The sequence below is a fragment of the Hemiscyllium ocellatum genome, chromosome 7 (assembly GCF_020745735.1).
Source record: "Hemiscyllium ocellatum isolate sHemOce1 chromosome 7, sHemOce1.pat.X.cur, whole genome shotgun sequence".
NCBI lineage: Eukaryota > Metazoa > Chordata > Chondrichthyes > Orectolobiformes > Hemiscylliidae > Hemiscyllium > Hemiscyllium ocellatum.
The window spans coordinates 87,946,276-87,973,556 of NC_083407.1; the positions used below are offsets into that span (position 1 = coordinate 87,946,276).

The 27,281-nt window shown below is 41.0% G+C and overlaps 1 protein-coding gene across 1 annotated transcript in view; it reads left to right on the plus strand.

Moving 5' to 3' along the window:
- Positions 1-27,281, plus strand: part of LOC132817535 (nmrA-like family domain-containing protein 1) — a 69,029-nt gene that overhangs the window by 21,440 nt on the left and 20,308 nt on the right. Inside the window, exon 2 of the mRNA XM_060828032.1 lies at positions 17,412-17,650. Within this exon, the coding sequence (XP_060684015.1) occupies positions 17,412-17,650 (239 nt within the window). The remainder of the gene's footprint in view (positions 1-17,411; positions 17,651-27,281) is intronic.

The following is a 27,281-nucleotide window of genomic DNA, read 5'->3' on the forward strand; positions in this document are numbered from 1 at the left end:
CCAAATCTTGTGTGTAAGAACATGGCCGCCATTGAACTGTGGCCTTTCGTAGTCGTACTGCAATTATGTCCAACCCAAGTTAGCCACTGCATGGGGGTGCATGAGGACGATTAGGTTTTAGAATTATATCTATTAAAGCAAGCCAGATCACAGCAGTTCAGCAACGCAGCTTAGGGGCTCCTCAGCCAAAGAACCTGGAGCTCATCTACTCTGTCTGCTTTTAACTTTTTCTTTCTTTCTCTGCCTTTTTTCTTAATGTTTGCATTTATTTTGCCTTTTATAACTTCTTTGCTGGAAGGCTGTTTTCTCCTGCCCCAGGACCAGTGAAGAAGAGGCTTCCAACCCGGCACAGCCTGTGCAGCAGTCTCAGCTTGGTGTGGTTTGGCAATCTCAATGGTGCAGAGGTCTTTGGCAGCTTCCAGGTATTCCAATGGCCCGGCGTGGCGATCTTGTGCAATCCCGGCATGGAGATCTCATCCTGGCATGGAATCTTGTATTCTAACCTGAAGCGGCGGTCTCCCATTATGACAGTCTTGTCCAGAAGGGGTGGTTTCGGCTTGGCGTGGCGATCTCCAGGTTTGGTGGCCTTGTCCTGCTGTGAGGTCTTCTTTGGCTGTACCTTTCAGGTACTCCAACATTTGTCATCTTAATTGACATTCCCTAAACTGAAGTTGATCTGAGAGGAGCTCTGCCTTAATTTTTACTTTTTTTTCTTCATATCTATGATCTCTGTCATTAATACAGGCTCTGTGGTATGGCAACTTCTAAAAATGTTCTTTTGTAAAAATACTTGTGACAATAAATTGCTGTTCTATTCTATAAAAAGCATCAGTGAAAATGCACAAGTGCTGAATAATTTGACAGATGAATATTTCAAAGTTTGTTATTATGCTGTAATGAAAACAAAAGAATATCCATTTCTTGCCCTAATTGACAATATGCTACAAAATGCAGGAATTTGCGACTTAGAAATATCTAGTTTTGCTGGTGGAGTATTGCTTATGCAAAGAATTAAATGTTCAGTCAATATCAGGTCTGTATGAAGTACTGAAAAGAGGGTCCAAGAATTTATCTCACACTTGTTATGGGTTCTCTAATTAAACTTTGGGGAACTGAGATGTTCTGCCAACTTTATCCAATATGATGATAAAAGTATTGACATAGAGAAAATGTGTTAGTTGTCTCTATAGTTCTAATAACGTCTTTTCTTAATAGGATATGCTCTAAAATTTCTAGGCCTATAGGCACTAAGGTGATTGACTCGGTATCTGTGCTGTAATTATATGTATTTTTTTTAACTTTCCAGTATGTTAACTTGCTGTGGCAGCAAGTGTTCTTTTTGCAAATTTTCTTATTTCCCCTTCAGAAGGACAATTTCTTAGTCACCTGCTCTTTTTTGGTACTTTGCCAAAGTGCCCATTCTTCATGTGTGCTTCCAAAAAATGTTTGTCTAGAGACTATTCTACTCTGTGGGCATCATTGTCCCAAGTGTGGTGCTGAAGAAGCATGGCAGGTCAGACAGCATCTGAGGAGCGAGAATCGATGTTTCGGGCATAAACCCTTTGGGCATAAGGGCTTATGCCCGAAATATTGATTCTCTTGCTCCTCAGATGCTGCCTGACCTGCTATGCTTTTCCAGCACCGCACTCTCGACTCTCATCTCCAGAATCTACAGTCCTCACTTTCTCCTGTGTGAGCTTCATTGTTAAAGCCATGTCCTATTCTGACATATCTTGCATGTGCAATTTTAACAGGCATCCTTGACTAGTATTTGTTAATTATATAATTTAAGGTTGTGTATATATATTACTGGAGGGGATTGATTGGATGATTTCTTAATTTCACACGTAAAAAGACACTTATTCACACTGGTGAGGGAGTAGAATTAGACATTTTACACTTGTTTCACAATGCAAATTAATCTAAAATTGAATATAGATTGGTTTCTGGTCTCCTACTTCACCAACTGGTGGTCAGAGTATTGAGTATCTTTCCTTTATTGGTCAGAGTATTGAGTATAGGAGTTGTGAGGTCATGTTGCGACTGTACAGGATGTTGCTTAGGCCACTTTTGGAGTATTGCGTGCATTTCTTGTCTCTTTGCTATTGGAAGGATGTTGTGAAACTTGAAAGGGTTCAGAAAAGATTTACAAGGATGTTGCCAGGGTTGGAGAGTACGAGCTGTACATTGAATAGGCTGGGGCTGTTTTCTCTGGAGTGTCAGAGGCTAAGGGGTGACCTTATAGAGGTTTTTTAAATTCATGAGGGGCGTGGATAGGATAAATAGATATAGGCTATTCCCTGGGGTGTAGAATTCCAGAACTAGAGGGCATAGGTTTAGGGTGAGAGGGGAAAAGATATAAAAAGGCCATAAGGAGCAACCTTTTCACACAGAGGGTGATGTGTGTATGGAATGAGCTACCAAAGGAAGTGGTGGAGGCTGGTACATTTAAAAGGCATCTGGATGAGTACATGACTAGGAAGGTTTTGTAGGGATATGGGCCAGGTGCTGGCAAATGGGACCAGATTAGGTTAGGATATCTGGTCGGCATGGATGAGTTGGACTGAAGGGTCTGTTTCTGTACTGTACATCTCTATGATTCGATGACTCTAAATGGCTGATTTCTCCTGGTACCTACTTACAAACCATAGCATATCTTCTGCTCTTCTAGTTAGTTCAGCATAGTCTACTTATTGAACCGGGGCTTCATAGTTCCTCCTCACTCGGTAATCCACTTACAAAATAAGAACATTATTAAGAATTTGACTTTGCATTTTTATCAGTCACCTGACGATGAATATGTCAGTTGTCATTTCAGTTTTCTCCCAGTATTGGCCAAAACGTTGAATGGAACACTAGTGAACATATAGGCAGGATATAGCATTGCTCACCAATGCAAATTTCATTAAACAAGTGCATGTAACAAGAAATAAAGCAAGTGACATGGTTACACAAATTCACTTAAAGGATATGTTACAGTAGCCAATAAAGATTGGATACAAGCTGTTCATGTTTGGGAGCTAAATATTCCATTCTGTAAGATCTGCAGAAACAACTTGGGAAAGAAGAAGGACCAGCCATGAACACACAATGAATAGGCCATCAATATTTACTTTGCTTGAATTTTGCCTGAATGCTTGTGGACCTGGCATCAAGGAGGTTTTTAGTATTTGTTTGATTGTCCTGCATTGAATCCAGTTGATATTGTGGATGGAATTTCTCTAGCACCTTCAGGTATTGCTGATTCATAGTCCATGTCTTGCTGTGATACAGGAAAGTGATGATGACAACTTCCTGTATGTTAAGACATTTGTTGACTGATGGAGGTCATTGTTGTCAAACGCTCATTGCTGTAATTTGTACAAGGCTGAGCTGGCACAGCTGATCCAGTGTTGGGGTTGCCTTATCAATTGTGGCTTTTTGAGAGAATTGACAGCTGAGATATGGGTAGTTCTCAACACATTTTCAAATCTCTTATCGATAGGTAATGGAATAATTTGCTAACTAAATGTGAGTTGATGATGAGTTTTGTTTTAGCAACATTCAAGGAAAGGCCTAGTTAATTGCATGTAGAATTAAAATATTGAGGGTGGTTTGCAAACTTGTTGCAGAGTGGGTAACAACCCTGTAATCATTCAGTAATAATAGATAATGTATATTTATGGTGGTCAGTTTAGTATTTCACAGAAGCAACTTAGCTAGAATGTTTTCCATCTCAATGATATTTAATAATGACATCAATGGCTAATTGATCTTTCTAAGGTGAATAGCCACGATCAGGTAGATTTGGAATAATATAGGGCTAATGTATGGCCTTGCTTGACCTTGGACCAAATTTTAAATGCATCTATTTCAAATCTCCCACTCAGGACAGTTACAATCCTGTCGTGAAGCGGTTGCAAGATTACGACAAAGTTTCTCGACATCCAAATCATTAGAGCAAAGATTGCAGAGTATCATGATTTCCTGAGTTAAATGGTTTAGTCACTCGGCAAATAAATACAATGCAGAGTTTTCAATATCTTGGTATTTTTCTTGGATTTGTCTGGCAACAAAAATGATGTTGGAATTAGCTCAGACACACTTAAACACAGTGTGGAAAATATTAATATATAGATCAAGGAAGTATAGATGAAGACCAATTTAGTTATGATGGATATTTTAGTTTTCAGGTAGACTAGGAAAACAGAACAGCCAAAGTAATAAAACCAGTGAATTCCTAATATATTTGGGATGATTTCCTAGACTAATGTGTTTTGAAGTCGATAAGGGAACTATCAAAACTACTTTTAATACTGAGTATTGTATCAAACTAGAATTAGTTAATGGTCTGAAAATAAAGGAATATTATGGGAATAATAACCGTAATACGACTGATTATGATCTCAGATTCAAAAGATTGAAGAGATTCTCAAATTACCAAGGAATTAATTACATTTTACGAGTATAATTTGAGACCTTTACTGATATCGATTTGACCTTCCAGTAGCTAATGTGAATTCAGAATTTTAACTTCAGAAAGTACATAAACCACAAAAGATCAGTGATCCAAGTTGTTACACTTAACATTTCTGAAGACTGAAACATTGTGATGCTGTATTGTGGTTTTTTTTTGGTAGTTCCATCATTGCTGAACCATATGCATCTTCGGTGACTGTTCTGGGAAAGAAAGTTCTTTCGTATCTTGAGGCCATGTACAGTGCAAATATTAGCAAATCATTCATCATTATAATGTTCCTATGTTGAAAACAGTGTCCATTGTGTCTGCCTGAGGAAATGTAAGAAGAATTTCCATCCACATCAGCTGAACTCTATCCAGTCTATTTATCGCACTTACTTTGGGGCAATCTTCTTGCTTCAAAATCAGGAGAACCTGCCCTATATAATAAACCATTTGAGTATCCGATATGCCTGTCTGTGTTCAACTCTTGAAACATATACTGCAATCTTATCCATGGGCTGTGCATCCATGCTAATACACCCAACTGATTTCTAATGTTAATATCTGCAACCATAGATGTTAGCTGATTAGTTAATAACCCATTAGAACATAGAACAGTACAGCACAGAACAGGCCCTTCAGCCCACGATGTTGTGCCGACCACTGATCCTCATGTATGCACCCTCAAATTTCTGTGACCATATGCATGTCCAGTAGTCTCTTAAATGTCCCCAATGACCTTGTTTCCACAACTGCTGCTGGCAACGCATTCCATGGTCTCACAACTCTCTGTGTAAAGAACCCGCCTCTGACATCCCCTCTATACTTTCCTCCAACCAGCTTAAAACTATGACCCCTCGTGTTAGTCATTTCTGCCCTGGGAAATAGTCCCTGGCTATCGACTCTATCTATGCCTCTCATTATCTTGTATACCTCAATTAGGTCCCCTGTCCTCCTCCTTTTCTCCAATGAAAAAAAGTTCGAACTCAGTCAACCTCTCTTCATAAGATTAGCCCTCCAGTCCAGACAGCATCCTGGTAAACCTCCTCTGAACCCTCTCCAAAGCATCCACATCTTTCCTATAACAGGGCGACCAGAACTGGACGCAGTATTCCAAGTGCGGTCTAAGCAAAGTTTTATAGAGCTGCAACAAGATCTCACGACTCTTAAACTCAATCCCCCTGTTAATGAAAGCCAAAACCATATGCTTTCTTAACAACCCTGTCCACTTGGGTGGCCATTTTAAGGGGTCTATGTACCTGAACATCAAGATCTCTCTGTTCCTCCACACTGCCAAGAATCCTATCCTTAACCCTGTACTCAGCTTTCAAATTCGACCTTCCAAAATGCATCACCTTGCATTTATCCAGATTGAACTCCATCTGCCACCTCTCAGCCCATCTCTGCATCCTGTCAATGTCCCGCTGCAGCCTACAACAGCCCAAAGAAGAATCTTAGGATGAGAAGATTCAAAATTGGCCATTTAGGTCCATTGCAGGTGCTATGACTTCTACCATGGGAGAACAAGGGAACCCTAATCCATTTCAATAAACCTCCCCTGTTGGCACTATTGTGATCCATATTGGTTATTCAAGGGGTCTGAATTCATATGGGAATATACACTTTTACATGCATGCTGTAGTCTAGAGCTATGAATAATGATGGTAGAGGTTTCAATGTTCTTTCTATTACATGGCTCCTGCTCTTATCACCTGACATATGCTTGTATTGAAGGATTTATAAGTAGATACTGAACCAAGATTATACCTTGCTTGGCCATCAAGTCTTAGAGTGGTTCTTGAACCCCTGGAGCTTCTGTCTCAGAGGCTGGGACTTTCTCCACTGAGCCACAAAATTCTCCATGCTCATTCATTAGAATCATATTCTATTCACCATGGAAACTTCAAATTTGTGTTATTTACAATAAAGATTTGTGACATGATTGACAAAAAAAAAATGATGAGCATCAAAGTAACCATACTATTGACAGCAATGAGTGATCAGTAATGTTAAAATGGGGAGGATGATGCATGGGTGTGTTAATCTTCTGTGTCTCCAGCTGAATTTTAGGATGTAATCTAATAATAAAAATGCTGGTTTGTCATCTGTTGAGTAGTTTTATTATTGATTGCAGCTGTGGATTGTTGTGATAGGCTTTAATTGTGATATAATCAATACTAATTTAGTTTTAAAAAACCACATCCATCTGTGCCACTTAGGAAAGAATGTAATGGCTCAAATTACATGCATCATGGATGCAGTGCGTGCATATAATAGCTTGCTGCCAAAAGTCAATCATTAATGAAGATTTTTGATGCACAATAGGAAACCTGATGAGATCATTAGAAAAGAGGAGAAATTGTTAATGTCAGATCATTTATGACTCCAATGAGACTCAGTAAAAATCTAGTTACTGTATATTAGGCATGTTTATTCTTTTTATTCCATTGCCTGTTCCTCTTTAAGGTGTTGTTTCTTCACTGGGACATGTTTGTACCCTTTGGCACCTTTTGTTTACTTGTTCTCACGGTAACCCAGGCACGACTAAAATAATTACTATGCTCAGTTGCTCACTGCCTTCTTGAGCTATTATGTATCGCCTGCAGAAGGTGTTCTGCAATCACGATTATTCCACCAATTCATTATTGTGCAAAGTTAACCTTACCAACAGCAAATGTTACCTGAAACAAAAACAGAAATTGATTGAAAATTTCAGCAGGTCTAGCAGCATCTGTGGAGAGAAATCAGAGTGAATGTTTTGAGTCCAGTTACCTTCTTCAGAACTAGATTTCCAATTCAGATTCCCAGCATCCACAGTTTATTCGGTTTTTTGTTTAAATTAGATTACTTACAGTGTGGAAACAGGCCCTTCGGCCCAACAAGTCCACACCGACCCTCCGAAGAGCAACCCACCCAGACCCATTCCCCTACATTTACCCCTTCACCTAACACTACGGGCAATTTTAGCATGGCCAATTCACCTACTTGCACATCTTTTGTGGGAGGAAACCGGAGCACCCGGAGGAAACCCAAGCAGTCACATGGAGAATGTGCAAACTCCACACAGACAGTTGCCTGAGGCGGGAATCGAACCTGGGTCTCTGATCCTGTGAGGCAGCAGTGCTAACCACTAAGCCACCGTGCCACCCAATTAACTTTCTGGGCACAACCTTGGCAAGTCTTATTTGATTAGTTAGTTGAAAACTAGTTGTAAATTTAATGAAAATGTTGAAAATGAATATTAAACCAGTTTTATCTTGGGACATTGGTGATTTATCTGCTTCTTGTACCGTCATAACCCACCTCCACCACAACCATCATCAACCCCCATCCTTCAGGTGCCCAGAATTGGGAACTGTTTTAGATAGGTTTGCCACATCTTCTTGGCTTTTGTGCATGTTTTTATTTATAAACACGTCAAAAGTTCAGATTTATGTATAATACACTTTACAACCATGGCAGTGCCAGATGTTACAGACAATTTAGTCATTCATATAATGCAACCTGTAGCTCTGCTTCGTACATGTTTCCGAAAAAAAATCTGGGCAGCAATATTCACAAGAATAGGCTTTGTTAATTTACGTTGGATGTCTGAACGCATGAAGTATAAAAAGGTGCAACAAATAATTATGAAAACTAATAGAATGTTATTCAGCTCATCCATCCTCACCAGGAAGCTTTATAATTTGGGGTATCCTATCTGGAACCTCTCATTCTCACAAAAAAAATCACTCTCTTTGACAAACACTCACTCTCACAAAAACTCACTCTGTCTCACACACACACACTCTCTCTCTTTCTGTCTTTCTCTCACACACACACTCTTCTCCCTCACACTCATTCCCTCATTCACACATACTCACTGACAAATGCAGTGACAGATTAGATTACTTACAGTGTGGAAACAGGCTCAACAAGTCCACACCGACCCGCAACCCACCCATACCCCTGCATTTACCCCTTACCTAACACTATGGGCAATTTAGCATGGCCAATTCACCTGACCTGCACATCTTTGGACTGTGGGAGGAAACCGGAGCACCCGGAGGAAACCCACGCAGACGCAGGGAGAACGTGCAAACTCCACACAGTCAGTCGCCTGAGTCGGGAATTGAACCCGGGTCTCAGGTGGTGTGAGGCAGCAGTGCTAACCACTGTGCCACTGTGCCGCCCATTTGATCACTCATGCAATCATTATGTCACATTCACACACTGATGCACACATACTCAGTCTCTCATACTCACTCTCTCACAGACTCACTCTACCTCAAGTACTCTCACATGCAGACAACTCACTCTTGTACACTCAGTCTCTCACACACATTTACCCTCATACACACACACTCACTCTCACACACACTCTCGTGTCACCCCATTGAGGTGGTGATTAAGTTGGAAAGGGTTTACTCAGGACTCCAGACATCATCAACTGGCAATTTTAAAAATATTTTGGTCTAAGTTTTCTTTTCAGCTGTGCATACAGGAAGCCATGGCCTGGTAATATTATTGCTAGACTGTTAATCCAGAGACACAGGTAATGTTCTTTAGGGAATGACACTGGCATTCTTACCTGGTCTGGACAATATGTGACTCCAGACACCAGCAATAAGTTTAACTCTTAACTTTCCTCCGGGCAATTAAGGATGGACACTAAATGCTGGCCTAGTCAGCAATGCTCCCACCCTTTGAATGAATTCAAATAAAAAAGTAATTCAAAAGAAAATGTGGTTTATTAATAAGTTAGATAATTGAACTGGAATTGTAACAGCACACCATGTGTACCATGCATACAAAAAAAATGATAATTGACCTTAGTAGTCAACACAGCAATGAGAGCAGGAAAGAAATAAAGATGTAAAGGTTAGTCGGTACATAACTAAAGCTAGAACAATGATACAGCCATTATAATAAATGTGAGGCTAGTGTACAGGCAGAAAATAAGAAACTTAGAGCTCATGAGAGTTCCTACTTCAGGACACTGGGGTGAAGATATTTGAATTACAAATGAGGGAAACATGCTTTGAAACCATAACATAGAGTCTTTAATAGGGCAGTATCTGTGCAAGATGGTGGGACCATAGCCAAAGGTGGACACAGACTAGTTCTTCCAAAATCACCCTGGTTGTGAAAAAAAAGCACTGCACCAATGTGGGCTATAACTCCAAGATAGTAGGAACACAAGCACTGGAACTGTGTCTTGGAGCATAACGCTCACTGAGTGCTTTTTTGTGAGCACATTGAGCCAGGTATGAGGCTTCCCCTTAAGAGAAAGGCATTGCTGGCTGAGTCTGATGTATGTAAGTATGGGTTCTGGTGATTAGCCCTTCTTGTTACCTTCTCTCCTAGTTCCTTGTTTATCTGGTTATAAGTTATGACATCTTTACTTATAATCCACTAAAACAGTTGAACAATAAATAGCATCATCTAATTGCCATATTTGTTTTGGAACAGTCTGGCTAGGAGCACAGTTAGTTTTAACACTAATCTCTAGTGTTATCATCAGGATGTTGTCAGTGCCTATAGCTTTTGCAGCTTCCAGTGCATTATATGATATCGTGTATTATACAGTATACTGAATTGGCTGAAGACTGACATTTATGGTCTTGGAGACCTCAGCAGGAAGTTGAGATGGGTTATCTATTAAACACTCCTGGCTGTAGATGTTGATAAACGCTTCTTATCTGAAGTGTTGGGCTACCCTGTTATTGAGGAGGATCTTTGTGGAACCTTGTTAGATTTTTCATTGTCCACCCATCATTCATGATAGGACACTGAAGGACTACAGGGTCTGAATTGCTGCTGTGTGATTGCTTTTGTTTACCACATGCTGGTTCCACTGTTTGAAATGCAAGCACTCCTATGTTGTAACTTCATCAGATTGCCATACATTTTTAGGTTTACTTGGTGCAGCTGTTGGTATGCATTTCTGCACTCTCCTGAAGCAGGGTTGACCCTGGCTTGAGACTAATGATGAAGTGAAGGATATACCAGGTCACAGGGTCAAGAGTTGTGGGAGAATACAGGTCTGCTGCTGCTGATGCCCATAGTAAACTTATAGATGCCATTTTGAGTTGTTAGCTGTCTTTAAACTCCATCCTCTTTAGCGTGTTTGTTTTGCCATACAGCACAAATTAGGATATATTCAGTGTGAAATGGAACTTTGTCTCAACAAACACTGAATAGTGATCTTCCACTGTTATAGTCATGAACAGATTTGTCTGCAATGGTGGTATTTACTGTGGAAAAGGACATTGAAGATATAGAATGTAGGGAAATAGATGGTGACGTTGAAAAATGTCCATGTTACAGAGGAGGAAGTGCTGGATGTCTTGAAATGCATAAAAGTGGATAAATCACCAGGACCTGATCAGATGTACCTTGGAACTCTGTGGGAAGCTAAGGAAGTGATTGCTGAGCCTCTTGCTGAGATATTTGTATCATCGGTAGTCACAGGTGAGGTGCTGGAAGACTGGAGGTTGGCTAACATGGTGCCACTGTTTAAGAAAGGTGGTAAGGATAAGCCAGGGAACTATAGACTGTTGAGCTAGACATCAATGGAGGGCAAGTTGTTGGAGGAATCCTGAGGGACAGGATGTACATGTATTTGGAAAGGCAAGGACTGAATAGGGATAGTCAGCATGGCTTTGTGCATGGGAAATCATGTCTCACAAACTTGATTGAGTTTTCTGAAGGAGTAACAAAGAGGATTGATGAGGGCAGAGCAGTAGATGTGATCTCTATGGACTTCAGTAAGACATTTAGCAAGGTTCCCCATGGGATATTGATTAGCAAGATTAGATCTCATGGAATACAAGGAGAACTAGCCATTTGGATACAGAACTGGCTCAAAGGTAGAAGACAGAGAGTGGTGGTGGAGGGTTGCTTTCAGGACTGGAGGCCTGTGAGCAATGGAGTGCCACAAGGATCTGTGCTGAGTCCACTACTTTTTGTCATTTATATGAATGATTTGGATGTGAGCATAAGAGATTTAGTTAGTAAGTTTGCAGGTGACACCAAACTTGGAGGTGTAGTGGAAGCGAAGAAGGTTACCTCAGATTACAACGGGATCTTGATCAGATGGGCCAATGCAATTAGGAGTGGCAGATGGAGTTTAGTTTAGATAAATGCAAGGTGCTGTATTTTGGGAAAGCAAATCCTAGCCGGACTTATATGCTTAATGGTAAGATCCAGTGGAGTGTTGCTGAAAAAAGAGACCTTCGAGAGCAAATTCATAGTTCCTAAAGTGTATTCACAGGTAGATAGGATAGTGAAGACGGCATTTGGTATGCTTTCCTTTATTGGTCAGAGTATTGAGTACAGGAGTTGGGAGGTCATGTTGCAGCTGTACAGGACATTGGTTCGGCCACCTTTGGAATGTTGCTTGAAATTTTGATCTCTTTCCAATCGGAAGGAGGTTCTGAAAAGATTTACAAGGATGTTGCTAGGGTTGAAGGATTTTTGCTGCTCCTTGGATTCTGCCTGAGCTGCTGTGTTCTTCCAGCACCAGTAATCCAAAACCTGGTTTCCAGCATCTGTAGTCATTGGTTTTACCTTGGAGGATTTGAGCTGTAGGGAGCGGTTGAACAGGCTGGGGCTGTTTTCCTTGGAGCTTCGGAGATTGAGGGGTGACCTTATAGAGGTTTATAAAAGCAAGAGGGGCATGGTTATGGTAAATAGACAATGTCTCTTCCCTGGGGTAGGGGAGTCCACAACTAGTGGTGGGAGAGGAAAGATATAAAAGAGACCTAAGGGGCAACGTTTTCATTCAGAGGGTGTACATGTGTGGAATGAGCTGCCAGAGGAAGCGTTGGAGGCTGGTACAATTGCAACAGTTAAAAACCATCTGGATGGGTATATGACTAGGAAGGGTTTGGAGGGATATGGGCCAAGTGCTGGCAGGTGGGATTAAATTGGGTTGGAATATCTGGTCATCATGCATGAGTTGAACCGAAGGGTCTGTTTCTGTGCTGTGCATCTCTATGACTCAATGAATGTTGAGGGTGAAGTTCATTAAATTAATTAAGATTTTCTTTCTTGTTGGTTACCTCATTACTTGCTACAGGGCCAGTCTGGCGGATAGGCTCTCAGGACTCTGCCAGCCTGGTCAGGAGTGGTATGACTGTGCTGTCTTGGTAATGGGTATTGAAGTCAGCTACCTAGGGCTCTTGCAACACTCACTGCTTCTTCTAAGTGGTGTTCGTAATGGATATGTACTGACTAGTCAACTGATAAAGGGCACATTTTCTTACCCAATTTTGGTATAATGCATGGGGTCCATTGCCAGTATTAAGAACTGTCTTCATCCTGTGAACATATGTAGCCCAACAACATTGCCTCTGCATGATTTGCGCTAACATACTTGGGCAATTCGCTCTTGAGAGAACAGCCACAGTTATGATTTTATTCCTCTCATTTAAAAATTCACAGTGTGCAGGAATCAACAAAGGAGAAAATGGTTGAGCTTTCTTTCCTGATATCTGGAAGTCATCTGCTTTTTCACAGCCATACACAAAGTGCCGAGAATACCAGCCACATAACCTGCACTTTGTTCCTGAGTATCAGCACATTTCACAAGTCAGCAAAGGTGATGGCTGCTTTCTCCATTTGTGTGTCACACTCTAATTTTCTCCGAAGTCACAAAATTCTTAAACACGTACAGTGGAGTGTTATTTAGTGTGATCGGGATAGAGATCAGGGAGAACAATCATAGGATCATACACACGCAACATGGAAGATAAAATTGGAGGAAAGGCATTTCAAAGATGGTCTGAGAACTCATCTTGAATGATGTATCATGAGACAGTAGTCGAAGAATGAAAGATTGTCCATGGTACTTGATGAGGACAGTGTATCTCATTGTTCCTTTTTACTGGGCAAGTAGAGAGGGTTGCATTATTGGGTGCAGGCATTTAAAAGAAGCTATTTTAACATTTGTTCATTTTAAGATTTTTCCTCTCTTCCAATATGTTATGTATGGAATTCTTTAGTGACTAGATGCTCTACTATACTATTAGTTAATTCTACGTACCTACTTACAACTCCTTGGCTGTTCTTCTTTGAATAGCAAAGCCATGCCAGAAGAAGCAGACTACAATGTTTATGGGGACATTCATGGTGCTATATAACTCTTTTCCTGATCTGTGTCAACATCTAGATTCTCTTCTCATCCGTGATCCTGGTAGCTTTGCCTAACCCATAACATTGATCTTTAGCTGTTGTTCTTGTCTGTATCAAGGGACTGTGAACCATGATTGAAAAGGATATCTTTAGTCCAAATGCAGCAATCTATCTGGTCTTACAGCTTGTGGTGACAATATCGATTACTATAATATATGGAAAGCATGACATCTAACAGCCTTTGTTAAATTACCTCAGCTTTCCAACCCCCAGTATCTCAAGTATTAAATATTTGTTGTCATCTTTAAATCCTTTAATAGATTGTCATTTTGACTATCTGATATACTCTAATGATAGCAACAATTCAACGCAGTTAACTTGCCGTGAAGCACTTTGCGTCATCCTTTGCACATTGTTTTATTTTCTCTTTCCAAATGGTGATAAATAATCTCTTAATCGACCTTAATAATGTCCTAATCTCTTCAAGTGAAAACAAAGCCTCCTTCAGACTGGCTTTGGTAATCTTCCAGAAAGATTCTGCTTTTAGAACACTATCAGGACAAAATACCTTTATATTTTGTAACAAAAACCAAAATTGCGACAAAAGCTGAGCAGGTCTGGCATCATCATCCATGGAGAGAAATCAGAGTTAATGTTTTGGATCCAGTGACCTTTCCTAAAAACTCACAACCCTTCTGAGGATGCTGCCAGACCTGCTGAGCGTTTCCAGCAATTTCTGGTTTTGTTTCTAATTTCTAGCATCTGCAGTTCTTTCAGTTCTTAATTTAATATTCTATAAGGTAATTTTCTGACATTGAGATAATAGTTTAAATGTAACCTCTGGAAGAGAATGCTTGCCATGCAGAAGAAGATTGATAAAATGACATGTAATCATCTTTTTAATCAATAATCTTGATATCAATATATGTATGACATATTGCAGAGCAATTAATTTCTCAAGGGTATCTATTAAGTGCATGAATCAGTGCTATCATGGATGACTGTAACAACAATCACTGTGTGGGTTGAAGCAAGCAATTTCCCACACAAATCACAGCCATATTGCAAGTGAGGAAAGCGTCAACAAACAAGTGCTTCTTATAATGAATGACAGCCACCACAGGCTGGACAATTATCTGTTAAAGCTTCTACTGAATTTATTGCTTAAAGTGCAGCACAAGCATTGGCACCTAATTGTCCTCTTGATCAAGGGAAAATGTAGAAGATGTGGAGTTTATACAATCATCCAACTTCCATCAGTTCACAGCTTTTCAGTGAAGAATCAAATTAGATAGTCTTTTACATTTTTGTTCAAAACTTGAATGCAGAAGTTAAAGTGGTAATGATTAAATTAAGTATCATTTGGATAGCCTTGCAGTGAAGTTGTATCAGTAATTGCATTTGGGGATACAAACACTTTCGGAGCAAGTGACTCAGATCATGTAATCAAAGTGACAAGCAGTTATTGATTGTTGTTATCACGCCTAAAATAACTTGTGCTGGAAATCAGAGCCCCTGCTTTGAAATGAGCAAAGCTGCAGCTTATTGAATATCATTGTGAAGGGAACGCTGAAAGTCCTAAAGAAGGCACTGATTAAAGGATCTGCTTAAAATAGAAACTGCCACAGTTTAAATCTTAGGTTTCAGATTCACTCATTTTGAATCAATCAGTAATTTTACTTTTGTCCAGCTACCTTCTTTCCTTCCCCCTTTTGAAGGAATAGACTCAAGTTGGGCACAACTTCACGGTTGGCAGCATCCATTGGGTGACTGGGTGCGGTGACAGGCAGGGGAGGGCTGGGGATTTAGAAAGGTGAGGAGCTCCTTGATTGAAGTTCTATACCATCCTGAAATATCTTGACAAGGTGAACGTGGAAAAACTGTTTCTCCATTTGCGTGAGCAAAGAACTAGGGGCACTTATTTAAAATTAGGAGTCACCTTTTTAGGACATGACAGCTAGCAATTCCTCAGTCTCAACTGTGCCTGTGGGTCCCATGGCTGCTTTAGGATTGCACCTGAAGTAAGGGATCGGCACCAAGTACCCAGCTTTGACTGGTGGTCTTTCCAGAAAACAAAATAACACACACACACACACACACACACACACACACACCAGTTGTTGATAACTTGAAGTTGAGCTGAAGACAGGAAGTTCACCATCTCTCATGTGGTGGCAGAAAGACAATGGCATGACCACCTCCCAATCAGCAACACCACCAAATGCCCTCCACCTCCTACTGGCCTTCCCTTGCTAAGTTGCAGTCTCCAATGCATTCTAAGCCTGCCCCAATGGAGCACATAAAATCCAGCCACAGGAGTCTGAGTGATTTGCTCCTGGCACAGAGGCTTAATGCAATGCCTAGCTACCTCAGGATCAAACCTATGACCTTCCTTATTCTGGTAAACAAGGGAAACTGTCAGGGATTCCAGAGATCTGCTCTAGGCTTAAAATAATCCAGTGAAAGCTTGACCTTCAGATTACAAAACTGTCCCTGATCACACAATGCAGGGCCAAGGAAATAATGGAAAAGCACAGCAGGTCAGGCAGCATCCGAGGAGCAGGAGAGTCGATATTTCGGGCATAAGCCCCCCCCCACCACCCCCGGTCCTCACCTTCCACCCAACAACCTCCGCATAAATGACATCATCTGCCAACAGTTCCGCCACCCACAAATGGATCCCACCACCAGGGATATATTTCCCTCCCCACCCCTATCCACTTTCCTCAAAGACTGTTCTCTCTGCGACCACCTGGTCATTTCCACGTCCCCCAACAAGCCACCCTCCCTTTCTGGCACCTTCCCCTGCCACCACAGGAATTGCAAAACCTGCGCCCACACCTCCCCCCTTACCTCTGTCCAAGGCCCCAAAGAGCCTTCCACATCCATCAAAGTTTCACCTGCCCTTCCACACAGCATTTATTGTATCTGTTTCTCTCGATGCGGTTTCCTCTACATTGGGAAGACTGGATGCCTTCTTGCAGGGCACTTTAGAGAATATCTCTGGAACACCTGCACCAATCAACCCGACCACCTCGTGGCCGAACATTTCAACTCCCCCTCCCAATCTGCTGAGTACATGCAGGTCCTGGGCCTCCTCCATCGCCACTCCCTCACCACCCAACGCCTGAAGGAAGAATGTCTTATCTTCCACCTCGAACCCTTCAACCCCAGGGCATAAATGTGGACTTTACCAGTTTCCTCATTTCCCCTCCCACCACCTTACCCCCGTTCCAATCTTCCAGCTCAGCACCGCTCTCATGACCTGTCCCACATGTTAATCTTCCTTCTCACCTATTTGCTCCACCCTTCTCTCCGACCAATCACCTTTACCCCCACCTCCATTCACTTACTGGACTCTCAGCTACATCCTCCCCAGCCCAGCCCCCTCCCATATATCTGTTCATCCTCGAGGCTCCCAGACTCATTCCTGATGAAGGGCTCTGGCTCAAAATGTCGATTTTCCTGCTCCTCAGATGCTGCCTGACTTGCTGTGCTTTTCCAGCAACACACACTCAACTCTGATCTCCAGCATCTGCAGACCTCACTGTCTCCAAAATTAACAGATAGTGAACCCATCAATAAACAAGTAAGACCTGATTTCAAAAGGCATGCTTCAATGAGACTTAGAAATTAGCCTCTATTTAGCCTCAGGCTATGTACAGCACTTCTTCCGAGGGAGCATATACGCAAGTGGATGAATAGATTTTTATTCAATGGACTTGGTGGCCTTAAAGGTAGAGGAACAGATAAACAAGAGTTCCAAAACAGTTCCTTTATACTTACTGTGAAAGATTCAAGTTGTGGACATTCCTCACTAATAAAATGAATGGACATTTTTCATCTTGGGCAGGATATCAAGGTGGATCAGTGGCGATGGCCTTTTTGAAGGATGGTTCATTCAAGGTAAGAGCTATTACTCGGAACCCAAGAAAAAAAGCAATTCAAGAATTAAAACATCTTGGAGCTGAGATTGTGAAAGCTGACCTGGACAATGAAAAGAGCCTTTTGGAAGCACTGAAAGACGTATATGGAGTCTTCTTAGTCACAGACTACTGGGAGTATATGGACAAAGATAGAGAATTCCAACAGGTATGAAGGAAATTACATACAAAACTGAGCCCCCGCCTCATGGTTGCGCATGTTTCTTTTTCCTACAGACCAGAAAGAAGACAGCTGTAAAACAAAAAGCTATTGTCATGAAGTGATTGAAAACCTGTTCCTGTATGCTGATAACATAGTGGGACCCAGGACGAGTATCAATGAACCCTAATTTTTCCTGGTCATGGTTTTCCTCCTTATTCCTAAAAACAATTGCCCCCTTCCCCTCAGACTGTGCCCATGTGTTTTAGCTTCTCTAGGAAGACAAAACAATTTCCAGTGTCTGCCCTGTCAAGCCCCTTCTGAATTTATCAATATGATCACCTATATTCTTCTAAATTAAAGGCCAAATGTACTCGGTCTTTCACCATAGGACAAATGTTTCATCTCAGGATCCAATCTACTGGACTTCCAGGGCAAGTATTTTTTCACATTTGGAGACCAAATATTGCACACATTACTGTCCCCAAATTTGCCTCACAAAAGCTCAACACAGTTGTAGAAAGACTTTCTTCTTCTTGTACTTCACACATTGCAATAAGTCAACGTTTGCTTTCCTGATTGTTTGTTGGTCCTGCATGCTAACCTTCTGCTTCCTTAAAAGAGTCTCTCAAAAATTAAACATTGCCCACGTTATTATTATGCCTTTCTGTATTAAGGTGAATAACCTCACATTTCACCACATTCTATTCCATCTTTCACCTTGTTGTCCACTCACTTAAACTACCTATATCAATTTGAAATCTCTTTCAGTGCTCCTTATAGTTTGCATTCCTGCCTTGCTTTGTCTTGTCAGCAAACCTGGATGCACTACTCTCAAGTCCCATCTTCAAAGTCATTAACATGAATTGTGAATTGGTGAAGCCCTGGCATTGATTTTTATGGCATTTTATCAGTTACAACTTACAAATGCTCTTTTTATCTCTCCTGTCTGCTTCCAGTCCATTCTCCAATGTTCCACACATGACAAGATATTATCCCACACTCCATTAGGTCTGAACTTACATATTAATTTTCTGTAAGGCACTTTGTGCCTTTCGGAAGTCCAAGTATGTTACATCTGATGGCATTCCCTTTATCCACCATATGAGTTACGTCCTCACAAAATTCTAATAAATTTGTCAAATACAGTTTATCTTTTTTAAAACCATGTTGACTATCTGATTATACAATGATTGCTAAAACGCATCATTAAGACAGGGTTTAGATCAGACTGGTGCTGGAAAAGCACAGCAGGTCAGGCAGCATCTGAAGTGCAGGAAAATTCACATTTCAGGCAAAAGCCCTTCATTAGGAGGGAGGCAGGAAGCCTCCAGGGTGGAGAGATAAATGGGGGATGGAGGGGGGTGGTGGGGAGAGGTTGGAGATGGAGAAGGTACAATGAGTATAATAGGTGAATGGAGGTGGGGATGAAGGTGATAGGTCAGAGGGAAGGGTGGAGCAGATGGGTGGGAAGGGAATTTGGCAGGTAGGACAGATCATGAGGACAGTGCTGAGCTGGAAGGTTGGAACTGGGGTAAGTTGGGGGAAGGGAAATGAGGAAACTGGTGAAGTCCACATTGATGCCCTGGGGTTGAAGGGTTCTGCGGTAAAGTATTTGGAACTTCACCAGTTTCCTCATTTCCCCTCCCCCATCTTACCTCAGTTCCAACCTTCCAGCTCAGCACCATCCTCATGACCTGTCCTACCTGCCAATCTCCCTTCCCAACCATCTGCTCCACCCTTCCCTCTGACCTATCACCTCCATCCCCATACCCATTCACCTATTGTACTCCTTGCTACCTTCTCTCCAGTCGCAACCCCCCCCCCCCCATATTTATCTCTCCACCCTGGATACTTCCTGCTTCCATTCCTGGTGAAGGGCTTTTGCCCAAACGTCGATTTTCCTGCTCCTCGGATGCTGCCTGACCTGCTGTGCTTTTCCAGCACCACTCTGATCTAAACTCTGGTTTCCAGCATCTGCAGTCCTCACTTTTGCCAATGCATTAGTAAGACATGCTGAAGAATGGATTTCAGCATTTCCCTGATGAGTGATATTAGGCTAATTGGCTTATAACTCTTTCTGTGCTTCCGTTGTCTCCCCATTCTTGAATAGTGGCATTACATTTACTGACTCTTACAAACTACTGGGAACTTTCTGGAGTTTGTGGGATTTTGGAAAATCATAATCAATTCATACATCATCTCAACAACTATCTCATCTGGAACCCTGGGAAATAGTCAATCATGTGATGGGGATTTGGCAGTTTTTCATTCCACATGTTTCGGTGATACGTCTTTCTGCTGATACTAATTACTTCAAGTTCTTCATTCATATTAACCATTTAATTACCCTTTTGTTTCTGGTATGTAATTTGAATCTTCCACTGAAGACAGATGTAGGCGTTCAACATCTCTGCGATATCTCATTCCCCATGTAACTTCCTTTGTCTCTGCCTCTCAGGGGCTGCCTTCCTCTTTTATTGTATGCTTAAAAGCTTGTATAATCTATTTTTATATGCATGGCTAGTTCACTTTCATTTTTTGTTACCCTTTTTCTCAATGTTTTGCGCATCCTTTGCTAATTTATAAAACCCTTGCGATCCTCAGGTTTACTCTTATTCTTAAACTTTATAAGCCTCTTCTTTTAATCTAATACTACCTTTAATTGTTCTTGTGACCCACGTATGGATCTAACTCACTCATACGAGATCAAAAGTAGCTTCAGCCCTAGTTAGCTCCACAACATATTCTTTTCGGAAATGAAAGCATTCTACGAACCCGTCCTCCAGGCTATTTTTGATAATTTGATTTGTCTTGTCTTTATAAAGGTTGAAGTACCTTAACTTTCCAATTATTTCTTGTTTAATGATTTCTGCAATGTTTAGTATTGTTACAGGTCTTATTAACTACTTATTTCAACATTATCTGTCCTGGGATTCCTGGTGCCATCTTTGAAGTGCACCCAGTCAGGTGTTGGCAGTCTATAGTTGCCCTGGACATGTTGGACAGAGGGCAGTTGGCATCTATCTTTACCAAAGGAACCTGGGTGATCCTGCTGGAAGCTGGGGGATGCAGGTTGTGTCCATGGAGCGTTCAGTGAGATGCTGATGACCGATGGAGGTCTGAAGGAGCAAGCCTCAAGCAGGAGTGGATAGGTATTTGCTCTGACTTTCATGTTGCCATCTAGTTTTTATCTGGGGGATGTGAGATTGGGAAACTGTATATCAAGCAGACAAATTTAAGTAATAATGAGGATGTTAAAGCATACAAATAGACCTCTCGCTGCTCACTAGCAAGAAGTTCATCTCGTCATTCAACACTTCGTTGGAAATTGGGACGTTTGCTCTTGACGGGAAGTTTCTCTCTGGCTGTCTCATGCAGTTCTCCTAATTTCTCCCTAATACCCTCGTCATTCAGTGACTGTGTTTCTGTTGTGATCGTTGTATCAAATCCATTCACCTCTATTTTTGCTGCTAGTTTGTCTGTCTTATTACAGATTTTTTTTTAACCACCATTCAATATATGGACCTTATATGCTAAGGCACAATTAATGTTAAACTCTCTATCCTTTGCTGTCCTGTTTTGTTTGTTTTGACCCAAATCATTACACTGCTCCATGACTTCACTTTCTTTCTTTAGTATTCTAAATCTTTGTAGCCCCTCCACGACCAGCCAACCCATCTCCAGCCCAAACTTCAGCTCTGTGTTTCAAGTCCTATTTGTAGTTTCAGCTGTATGATTTGTAGAATACTAGTTCATATCTAGTTAAGTAGAGCCCCATTCCCAATGGACTGTTGCCCTAGTCCTGGTGTCAATACCCCATCAAACAAGACTTCTCCTTCCTGTGCCTCTCTTTGAGCCAGGTATTTATCTTACATATGTCTGGTCCATTCTTACTGCCCTGCTTGAGCCCCATATCCTTACAGTGTTTCTCTCATAGAAAACTATTGAATTTATGTCCAAAATAATTTGTCTGTTCAGCTTTAACAGAGAATGGCAGAGAATTCCACATTGTAACTTGCTTTGGTGTAAAGAAATTTGTGGAAAAGGCTCTTCCCACGCTGGCATGGCTGAAATTGGAATATTTTTAGTTGCGCCCACTAAAATGTATTGCACTATTGTGTGATATAGTGTTTTATAACTAGCAGTGTGTCAGCGTGTCACCTTTACAATTCTTCTGTAAGTCAAAGATGACATTTACCTGGCAGTTGAAGATTCTGTTAGCTTGTGTTTTTGTAGATTTCTGTCTAGTACAAGAGATTTGCAGAAAGTAAAATCAGTCTTTGCCAGTTTCTTTCTGCTCAGGGTTGGTTGTGCTACAAAACACAGTACAAGAAATATAGATGTAATCCATGGAAAATGAGACATCGAGCCAAGTCTTTAGTTATAACATTGACTTCAACTCTTCAATTATAGTGGTTTGAGTCCTGCGATTAGTATGATAGGTTGGGGTCATTTTGAGTTAAACAAAATTGAACACAAGATCCAAGACAGCTGTAGGGCAGTTTTCACAACTTAAGAGAGTAGTCTTTCCAACTGGAACATACACAGAATTACCTTGTACTATATAAACAGATTGCCATCAGGCGAATCAGCCTTAGAGCTCTGTCAGAAATCTTTTTCATTAATCGTTTTTCTTGCTGGAATGGGAATGTTGGCTTTTAAAGAGATTATCTTCAACTAGTGCAATTGGATTACAAAAAAAGATGCAGGACATGGAATAGCTTACTTGTTGAAAATTTATTTTGCTCAAAGAAACTACAGTTTATTATTTTCAAAATTCTCCTGGTTCCTCTCAATGGATATTTGACTTTATTTATATACTTTTAAAATTACTCCCATCTCACCTGTCTTCTTTTCAAATTGCCAACCCTAATGTGCCCTTGTTGATGCCTGTTCTCTCTGCCTTGTAAAGACGATATCTTTTTGTTTTGTGGTAGTTTTGTTATGGCCTGAATAAGCTTGATTCCTTTTTAAAATGAGGATTGTGGAAGGATTCTTGCACTTTTTAAAAGTAAGTTACTGAAATACAGCAAACAATGAGAAAATGTAATGACATGCCTGCCTTCATAGTGAGAGGATTTGAGTACCGGAGTAAGAATGTCTTGCTGCAGTTGTATAGGGCCTTGGTGAATCACATGTTGAGCATTGTGTGCAGTTTTGGTTTCCTAGTCTGAGGAAGGACATTCTTGTAATTGAGGGAGTCTAGCGAAGGTTAATCAGACTGATTCCTGGGATTGCACGACTGGCATATGAGAAAAGATCGGATCGACTGGGCTTGTATTTGCTCGAATTTAGAAGAATGAGGAGGGATCTCATCGAAACATATAAAATCCTGATGGGACTGGACAGCCAAGCTACGGGAAGAATTTACCTGATATTGGGGAAGTCCAGAACAGGGGGTCACATTCTAAGAAAAAGGAGTAAGCCATTCAGGATTGAGATGAGGAAGAATTTCTTCATTCAGAGAGTTGTGAACCTGGGGAATTCTCTCCCACAGGAAACTGTTAGGGCTAGTTCATCAGATATGTTCAAAAGGGAGTTGGACATGACCCTGGTGGCTAAAAGGATTGAGAGGTATGGGAAGAGGGTGGGAATAGGATACTGAGATTGCATGACCTGTTGTGGTGGTGCAGGCTTAAAGGGCCCAACGACCTACTCCTGCACCTAGTTTCTATGTCTGTTTCTATGTTAATAATATCCTTCTTGTGGCAGGACGACCAGAACTGTACACAATACTCCAAAAATGGCCTCACCGACATCCTATTCAATCTCAACATGACATTCCAACTCCTATACTCAGTGGTCTGACCAGTGAAGGCAAACGTATTAAATGCCACCTTTACCACCCTGTTTACTTGTGATGCAACTTTCAAAGAACTATGTACATGAATCCCTGTTTGACAATACTACCAAGGGCCCTACCAATAACTGTTTAAGTCATGTCTTTTGTTTGTTTTACCAAACTGAAATACCTTATATTTGTCCAAATTAAACACCATCTGCCACTTATAGAGTCATAGTCATAGAGATGGACAGCATGGAAACAGACCCTTCGGACCAACCTGTCCATGCTGACCAGATATCCGAACCCAATCTAGTCCCACCTGCCAGCACCCGGCCCATATCCCTCCAAACCCTTCCTATTCATATACCCGTCCAAATGCCTCTTAAACGTTGCAATTGTACCAGCCTCCACCACATCCTCTGGCAGCTCATTCCATACACGTACCACCCTCTGCGTGAAAACATTGCCTGTTAGGTCTCTTTTATATCTTTCCCCTCTCACCCTAAACCTATGCCCTCTAGTTCTGGACTCCCCGACCGCAGGGAAAAGACTTTGTCTATTTATCCTATCCATGCCCCTCATAATTTTGTAAACCTCTATAAGGTCACTCCTCAGCCTCCGCGCTCCAGGGAAAACAGCCCCAGCCTGTTCAGGCTCTCCCTATAGCTCAAATCCTCCAACCCTGGCAACATCCTTGTAAATCTTTTCTGAACTCTTTCAAGTTTCACAACATCTTTCCGATAGGAAGGGGACCAGAATTGCACGCAATATTCCAACCAATGTCCTGTACAGCTGCAACATGACCTCCCAACTCCTGTACTAATACTCTGACCAATAAAGGAAAGCATACCAAACGCCTTCTTCACTATCCTATCTATCAAGGAGCTATGAATCTGCACTCCAAGGTCTCTTTGTTCAGCAACATGCTCTAGGACCTTACCATTAAGTGTGTATGTCCTGCTAAGAGTTGCTTTCCCAAAATGCAGCACCTCGCATTTATCGGGATTAAACTCCATCTGCCACTTCTCAGCCCATTGGCTCATCTGGTCCAGATCCTGTTGTAATCTGAGGTAACCCTCTTCGCTGTCCAGTACACCTCCAATTTTGGTGTCATCTGCAAGCTTACTAACTGTACCTCTAGTTGATCAAGAGTTTTTGCCCGAAACGCCGACTCTCCTGCTCCTTGGATGTTGCTATGCTTTTCCAGCACCACACTCTCGACACTAGTTGATCAAGATCCCTTTGTAATCTTAGATAACCTTCTTTACTGTCGACTATACCACCAATTTAGGTGTCATCCACAAACTTACTAGCCATGCCTGCTGCATTGCCATCCAAAGTGTTTATATAAATGACAAATAAAAGTGGATCCAACACCAATCCCTGTGGAACAGTGCTGGTTACAAGCCTTCAGTCTGAAAAATAACCCTCCACAACCACCGTCAGTGTCCTACCATCAAGCCGAAATATAGAGTTTGACATTAAGATGGCTGTTTTTTTTTACAGTATTAATGTTGGAAAGATAATGCAACTGTTAGGGTTTGGTCATTACTCCTTCAAAACTGACAACAATCTCCCAGATTTTCATATGCACAGCTAAACAGCATAATCCAAAGGCCACTGTCAGCTGCTCTAAATTATCGAAGGGATAAAGTTCTCCTCCTGTCCATCACAATCACCTTCCACTGATTACAGTGAACTCAATATCACTGAATTTATGAGAATTTTTTTCTTTTGCGCTATTAGCTTAGCTGTGAAAACCCTTGAAAGAGTTATACCTTTTTGAATGAGGTATAGTTGGGTTTTTAATGTTTTACTAAGTTAATAATTAGAGCTGAATAATCTTGCTGTCTTTGAAAAACTAACTTTATATTTGTGGAAAGCCACCTTTTCACTGTTGGCTCCCCATTTTTAAACAAAACTCATGAAACTGAACACTATCCAGAAGAAAGCAGCCTGCTTGATTGACACCATATCCACCATCTTAAAAATTGACTTATTTTGCCACCAATGTATAGTGGTGGGAGTGAATACCATGTACAAGATGAGCTGCTGCAGTTACTAAGACTCCATCAACAGCACTTTCCAAACCTGTGACACCTACCATCACTTAGAAGGGTAAGGACAGCAAAGTTAAAAATCACACAACACCAGATTATAGTCCAACAGGTTTATTTGGAATACTAACTTTCGGAAAGCTGCTCCTTCATCAGGTAGCTAGTGGGGTAGTATTATTGGACACAGAATTTATAGCAAAAGATCATAGTTTAGTACAACTGATGAGATATGTCAAACAAACCTAGATTGCTCTTAAGTCTTTCGTCTTTTAGAATGGGTTGCAGGTTTTGATTCATTAATAAGTAAATCCCAAAACTTTCAAGTTGCATTCCTGAGGAAACTTAAGGCTGCCATGAACCCTGTGATGGCAACCACTTTAAAATGTGTCAGAGGGTCAGCATGGATACTACTATTACACATGGGGACATCACTCACCACGTGTGTGGCAAGTACTTATGTGACTAGGCCAATACGCTGCATGCAACTGGGAGGGAACATCCTGTCTCGTGATTGTTGTGTCTACTTAGTCTCACCAATATGAGAGAGTATATTCACGCAGAGCCTTTCTCACGCAGAGCCTTTCTCTTACATATGCTCTCTGTCAGACACACACACACATACACACACACGTACTCTATCAAGCATGCATGCATACACTCTCTGACTCTCTCCCTCACTTGCACGCACACACACATATAAGTCTATGGGGTGAATTTGCATTTGCAGAATTATATTTGTAGATACATTCTATTTTGTTAAAAAAACCCTCAATCTGTAGGCAGTCATAGAGTCAATCCATATGACATTTTATAAATTCCTACTTTGGAATTAGAGCCAGTCTGACTCAAGATTGGAGCCAGTCTGACTCAAGACTCTAACCTTACACCTTTAATGCATTGTCTAAATTGAGATGTCACCTTTTTCTATAAAACCTTAAGTTATCTTGGGAATGTGACTTGAAAGAAGTTCTGGGATTTACATATTCATGATTCGAAACCTGCAACCCATTCTAAAAGATGAAAGACATAACAGCAGTCTAGATTTGTTTAATATATCACATCAGTTGTATGATACTATGATCTTTTGCTTTAAATTCTGTTTCTTATGATCCTGCTCCATTAGCTACCTGATGAAGGAGCAGTGCTCCAGAAGGTAGTATTTCTAAATAAACCTGTTGGACTATAACCTGATATTGTGTGATTTTTAACTTTGTCCACCCCAATCCAACATTGGCACCTCTACATCAAGCACAGCAAATACATTGGAACACCACCCCAGCTACCCTTGGAAGTGATACACCACCCTGGATGTACGTCATTTTTCTTCACAGTTGCTGAGCTAAACTCTTGGACCTCCCTTCCTAGTAGCACTTTGGGTATGGGCATACTTGTACCAGATGGACAGCAGTTATCAAGGCCATTTAGAGATGAGCTATAAATACTAGCCTTAGTATTGCTGTTCATGACCATTGAGGGATAAAAGAAATCTCTTAGCACCATCTGAAGAGAGCCAAATGAGTTTTCCAGTATTCTGGTCAATACTTATACCTCACTTAAAGTAATAAAACTTTAGGTTATCTGGTCATTTACATTGCTGCTTATTTGACCTTATCGTGTACAAGTTCGCTGACACATTGCTCTATACGGTAACTGTAGTTAGAGTTTAAAATATAATTAATTATTCATGTTTCAGATAATCCCATTGATATGAATGATACTCTTTGGATGCAAATGTTTCCTCCTTAATCTAAAATCACGTAGCATTTTAATTTAATGAAATTAAAAAGTTATGATG